This window comes from Littorina saxatilis, linkage group LG12 (genome assembly GCF_037325665.1).
Source record: "Littorina saxatilis isolate snail1 linkage group LG12, US_GU_Lsax_2.0, whole genome shotgun sequence".
NCBI classification, from domain to species: Eukaryota; Metazoa; Mollusca; class Gastropoda; order Littorinimorpha; family Littorinidae; genus Littorina; species Littorina saxatilis.
Window position 1 is genome coordinate 10,430,647 of NC_090256.1, and position 6,014 is coordinate 10,436,660.

Genomic DNA, 6,014 nt, shown 5'->3' on the forward strand with positions numbered 1-6,014 from the left:
ACGTATGATAGACACGATCGTGGTGTGTTGATCAGATGACGTATGATAGACACGATCGTGGTGTGTTGATCAGATGACGTATGATAGACACGATCGTGGTGTGTTGATCAGATGACGTATGATAGACACGATCGTGGTGTGTTGATCAGATGACGTATGATAGACACGATCGTGGTGTGTTAATCAGATGACGTATGATAGACACGATCGTGGTGTGTTGATCAGATGACGTATGATAGACACGATCGTGGTGTGTTCATCAGATGACGTATGATAGACACGATCGGGAGGCTGGACATTATTATCTTTAAAATGTTAATAGACGATTTTTTTAATTAACTCCGTCGGGTTTAATTTGTACGGGTTGTGAAAGAGAGACAGAGACAGAGAAACAGGCGGAGAGAGACAGAGACAGAGACAGAGAGACAGAGAAACAGGCGGAGAGAGACAGAGAGAGACAGAGAAACAGGCGGAGAGAGACAGAGACAGAGAATCAGGCGGAGAGAGACAGAGAGAGACAGAGACAGAAAGAGACAGAGAGAGACAGAGACAGAGAAACAGGCGGAGAAAGACAGGGAGAGACAGAGAGAGACAGAGACAGAGAGAGACAGAGACAGAGAAACAGGCGGAGAGAGACAGAGAGAGACAGAGACAGAGACAGACAGAGACAGACAGAGACAGAGAAACAGGCGGAGAGAGACAGAGAGACAGAGAAACAGGCGGAGAAAGACAGGGAGAGACAGAGAGAGACAGAGACAGAGAGAGACAGAGACAGAGAAACAGGCGGAGAGAGACAGAGAGAGACAGAGACAGAGAAACAGGCGGAGAGAGACAGAGAGAGACAGAGACAGAGAGAGACAGAGACAGACAGAGACAGACAGAGACAGAGAAACAGGCGGAGAGAGACAGAGAGAGACAGAGACAGAGAAACAGGCGGAGAGCGACAGAGAGAGACAGAGAAACAGGCGGAGAGAGACAGAGAGAGACAGAGACAGAGAATCAGGCGGAGAGAGACAGAGAGAGACAGAGACAGAAAGAGACAGAGAGAGACAGAGAGAGACAGAGCGTGGGGAGGGGGGGAGGTTGGTGGAGGCCTTGGTCTGAATAAACGAATTCCGAAAATAACTTAGTCGGGGATATAGCTCAGTTGGTAGCGCGCTGGATTTGTATTCAGTTGGCCGCTGTCAGCGCGAGTTCGATCCCAGGTTCGGCGGAAATTTATTTCACAGAGTCAACTTTGTGTGCAGACTCTCTTCGGTGTCCGAACCACCCCCCGTGTATACTACATTGGGTGTGCACGTTAAAGATCCCACGATTGACAAAAGGGTCTTTCCTGGCAAAATTGCTTAGGCACAGTTAATAATTGTCTGCCATACCCGTGTGACTTGGAATAATAGGCCGTGAAAGGTAAATATGCGCCGACATGGCTGCAATCTACTGGCCGTATAAAATTTCATCTCACACGGCATCACTGCAGAGCGCCTAGAACTGTACCCACGGAATATGCGCGATATAAGCCTCATTGATTGATTGATTGGGTGTGTATGGGTTGTGAAAGAGTGAATGCCCTTGCTTGTGAAAGAGTGAATGCCCTTGCTTTTCCCCTGACAAAAAAACTTCACAACCCATTCAAACCCGACGGACGGAGTTATTTTCGGAATCCGTCTATTCAGACCAAGGCCTCCTCCCAACCCCTATCTCTCTTTGAGTCCCGCTCTGTCTCGCAGTCTGTCTGTCTGCCTGTCTGTTTGTCTGTCTGTCTGTCTCTGTTTGTCTGTCTCTCTCTCTCTCTCTTCCTCTCTCTCTTCCTCTCTCTCTCTCTTTCTTCACTCAAGTGGAAAGTCTGTTACAGTAATAGAGTCCTCCCTTCAAACAGCTTTAAACGATGTAAATAACTGGTGTAGTGCTAATGCTATGCTTGTCCATCCAATAAAAACTAAAAGTATGGTAATTGCAACCAGACAAAAACATCAGATTTCTCCACTCAAACTAAATCTTACTATTGGTACGCAATCAATTGAACAAGTTCAACAGCATCGCGTTTTAGGGGTAATTCTTGATTGTGAATTCAAGTGGCAGGCACAAATACAGCATATTTGCAAGAAAGTAGCCAAGAACGTTTTCCTCCTATCCAAGTTAAAGCAATATACCGACAGAAGGACTCTGGAAATGTTCCACCATGCTCATGTAATGCCTCACATTAATTATGTTTCGACGCTCTGGGATGGCAGCAGTGATGTCCACTTGAAAAAGTTAGACTCTCTCTATCGTCGCTCGGCCAAACTCATCGTAAAGGATAATGCCTCAACAGATATGAAATTAAAAATGCTTAACTTTCTTCCACTGGAAAAGCATCTCAAGTTAAACAAAGCCATTTTCATGCATAAATTGTATCACGGTAAAGTGCCGATTTACATTACATCATTATTTAATAAAGCTACCCACAGATATGGGTCGGTCAACTTGATCCCACCAATTTCACGAATTGACCTGTATAAGACCAGTCTTGCTTTTTCGGGTACTTCAGTTTGGAATTCACTTCCATCATCCTTTAAGCACCTAAAGTCATTAAAAAGTTTTAAAAAATGTGTAAAAAACCACTTAATGTCTGAGTAGTTTAACGCCTTTTGACTTACCAAACTTAGTATTACGTCAAAAATATGCTGTGCATTGTATATTCTGAACATATTTTTGTTACTCTATTGCTACATGTTCGATTGCCACCAGCTTGTATTTATAATTACCTGCATAGTATGCATTTGATTTTATGAATAACCACATATGTATGCTCTTCATGCCTCATCTTTATCATCATCATCATCATTATCATCATCATTATCGTCATCATCATCATCATCGTCATCTTTATTATCACGTTTTCCGACCTCCTTTTGTTGGTTAACTTTTTAACTTTTTAATTTTTAATTTTTTTTTTTTTTAATTATATAATTGTGTGTCTATGCGTCCCAAGGACAGATTGTAAGAAAAGGCGTAGCCTTAAATCTAAATCCTTGTAAAATAAAGTTCAATTCAATTCAATTCAATTCTCTCTCTCTCTCTCTCTCTCTCTCTCTCTCTCTCTCTCTCTCTCTCTCTCTCTCTCTCTCTCTCTCTCTCTCTCTCTCTCTCTCTCTTTCTCTCTCTTTTCGGAACATACAAGCGAGACCAAATAAACATAAACGTTCCAATAACATTCCTTTCTTGTCTTTTGATTCTGAATCTTGGAACGTTGCCAGTCTTGAAATGTTTTTGTTATTTCGTAAACAAGATCGCCAAATTCCTCCTTGCTGCACTTTTTTCATTCCTCAGGACTGATCTACGCGCACGTGCGGATCACTCGCTTGACCGGACGGCTAGCCGCTCTCATCTTCACCACGCCCATGATGGCTGCCATGGTTAATCCCATTCTGCTTGCCACGCTGATGACGCGCTATGACGACATGTGGTACGTGTACGTCTTCCTCGTGCAGTCCGCGCTGGCCTTGACCTCATTTCTGGTATTGCACGTGCTGGCTAACAAGCTGGCTGCGGGACGGCGGGGTGTGACGCTGTCTGTCAATGTGGAAATGGAAGAGACTCGCGGATCACGATGTGATGGTGGTGGGGCGGGACGAGACAGAGACCGCGAGGTCTCCGATACAGACAACTTAGAGTCTAGCTCCCAGCCGTTTCTTGATAACAAGAGAGGTAGAAACTAGAATGTAGTGATGCAGTTGTATTGATCGTAAATATGGGGTGAAAATGCTTGAATATTGGGATTAGAAGGAGCATAAAGGGAGGAGCACAAGAGAGAGATGGGGGGGGGGGGGGGGGGGGAGAGAAAGATACGGTTAAGATGAGCAAGAATACATATCAACATGAATGATGAACTTAATTTGTTCTTTTTAACTGTGTGCAATATTAATGTGTGTGCGTGCGTGTCTATGTATGTGTGTGCGCGCGCGGGTGTGTGTGTGTGTGTGTGTGTGTGTGTGTGTGTGTGTTATTTTGATGCGTGCGTGCTGGAGTGGGTACGTGACTGTGTGTGTGTGTGTGTGTGTGTGTGTGTGTGTGTGTTTGATCAGTAACGTCTATTGAACTGTTTGAACATATAATGCGTTCATTGTCTGCGTGTATTTTAAAAAAACAGTTTGTTATCTCCCATACCTTTTCTTTCTTAAGAGTCGAGGCGCACAACAACGACGAGTTGGCGACACATTTGATTTAATTTGTTTATGGGTTTTTATCGACTGAACCCGACACAGACAGACTGACACTCGGGCAAGTAGAAAGGCTCGGGCAAGTAGAAAGGCATTTTATCAGACACCCAGGCAGACAAGTACTTACATTTACGTACATACATAGACAGCTAGAAAGATGGGCAGACAGACAGACACACACACACACACACACACACACACACACACACACACACACACACACACACACATACACACACACACACACACATACACACACACACACACACACACACACACACACACACACACACTTACGCCCAAACAAACACACACAGATAAACACACAGACAAACACACACTGACACACACACAAACACACACACACAAACACACACACACACTCACACAAACACACACACACGCACACACACACACACACACACACACCCTGACGCATACATACACACACACACACAAACACACACACACACACACATAAAAACACACACACACACAGACACACACACACACAAACACACACACACACACTGACACACACACAAACACACAAACACACACACACACACAAACACACAAACACACACACACACACACAAACACACACACAAACACACACACACAAACACACACATACACACACACACACTGACACACACACATACACACACACACACTACATCCTCCCCACACACGCACACAAACACACACGCACACACACACACACACACACATACTCGCACACGCGCGCGTACACTCACGCACGCGCACCCATATACATTCACAATCACACGCGCCCACCAACGCACGCACGCAGACACACACACACACACACACACACACACACACTGACATACACACACATACATACACACACACACACACACACACACACACACATGCACACACACACACACACACACACACACACACACACACTTAGAAAACTTGATGAAGATGACGAGTCGGCCCTAATTATTTTAAAAGGAGTCGTTGAATTAATGTTGCGTTGTTTAACATTTACGAAAACGTAGTCGGAATACGGGTTACTGGGATAAGCTGTCCCTCCATTACACGTACTTAGTCACACCTGTACTTGTTACAGAATTAAACTACGTTTCACGAATTAAGGCTAGTGTCTACTCCTAATAACAGAGAGTAGAATGTAAATAATTCACTTTCCCAATTGACGTGTCCAAAGGAAAATATGTAGACATCATTTATAAAGAACTGATTGTAATCAAGTTTTGTGGCTATAAAATCCTTCTTTTTTTCAGTTTAACTAATTTATTCAGTGGTGACTCTTGTGCAAAAGTCTGATACCCAATACTCAAGTTTCATACACTATCTTATCAGGGCTCCCCAAAGTGCGCGTCCCTGCGTCCTATACGCACTGGAAGTCGAAATCACGTTCTAAAAATTCATGGAGGGGGTCCTGGGACGCACTAAACCTCTAAAAAGCGGGTCCCGGGACGCACTAACCTATAAAGAGCGGGTCCCGGGACGCACTAAACCTATAAAGAGCGGGTCCCGGGACGCACTAAACCTATAAAGAGCGGGTCCCGGGACGCACTAAACCTATAAAGAGCGGGTCCTGGGACGCACTAAATTTTTCTTGTCGGGTGTCCTGTAGGTACTCTTTTCAGACTGTAGTCATCAGCAAAAATTACAAAAGAAAGACCAGAAGTCAAGCTGAAAGTGTGCGTGTGTGTTGCCTTTGACAAGGTATAGCTGAAGTGTCCTCCTCGAATATTCTTGTGAAAAAACCCGCTTCATATCGCATTATTCGCGATCAAAATGTGTTATATATATGTG

At 44.3% G+C, this 6,014-nt stretch overlaps 1 protein-coding gene across 1 annotated transcript in view; it reads left to right on the forward strand.

Moving 5' to 3' along the window:
- Window positions 1-3,799, forward strand: part of LOC138981222 (sodium-dependent glucose transporter 1B-like) — a 13,834-nt gene extending 10,035 nt beyond the window's left edge. The window contains exon 5 of the mRNA XM_070354067.1: window positions 3,310-3,799. Within this exon, the coding sequence (XP_070210168.1) occupies window positions 3,310-3,698 (389 nt within the window). The 3' untranslated portion in view covers window positions 3,699-3,799. The remainder of the gene's footprint in view (window positions 1-3,309) is intronic.
- The last annotated feature ends 2,215 nt before the right edge of the window (window positions 3,800-6,014 follow it).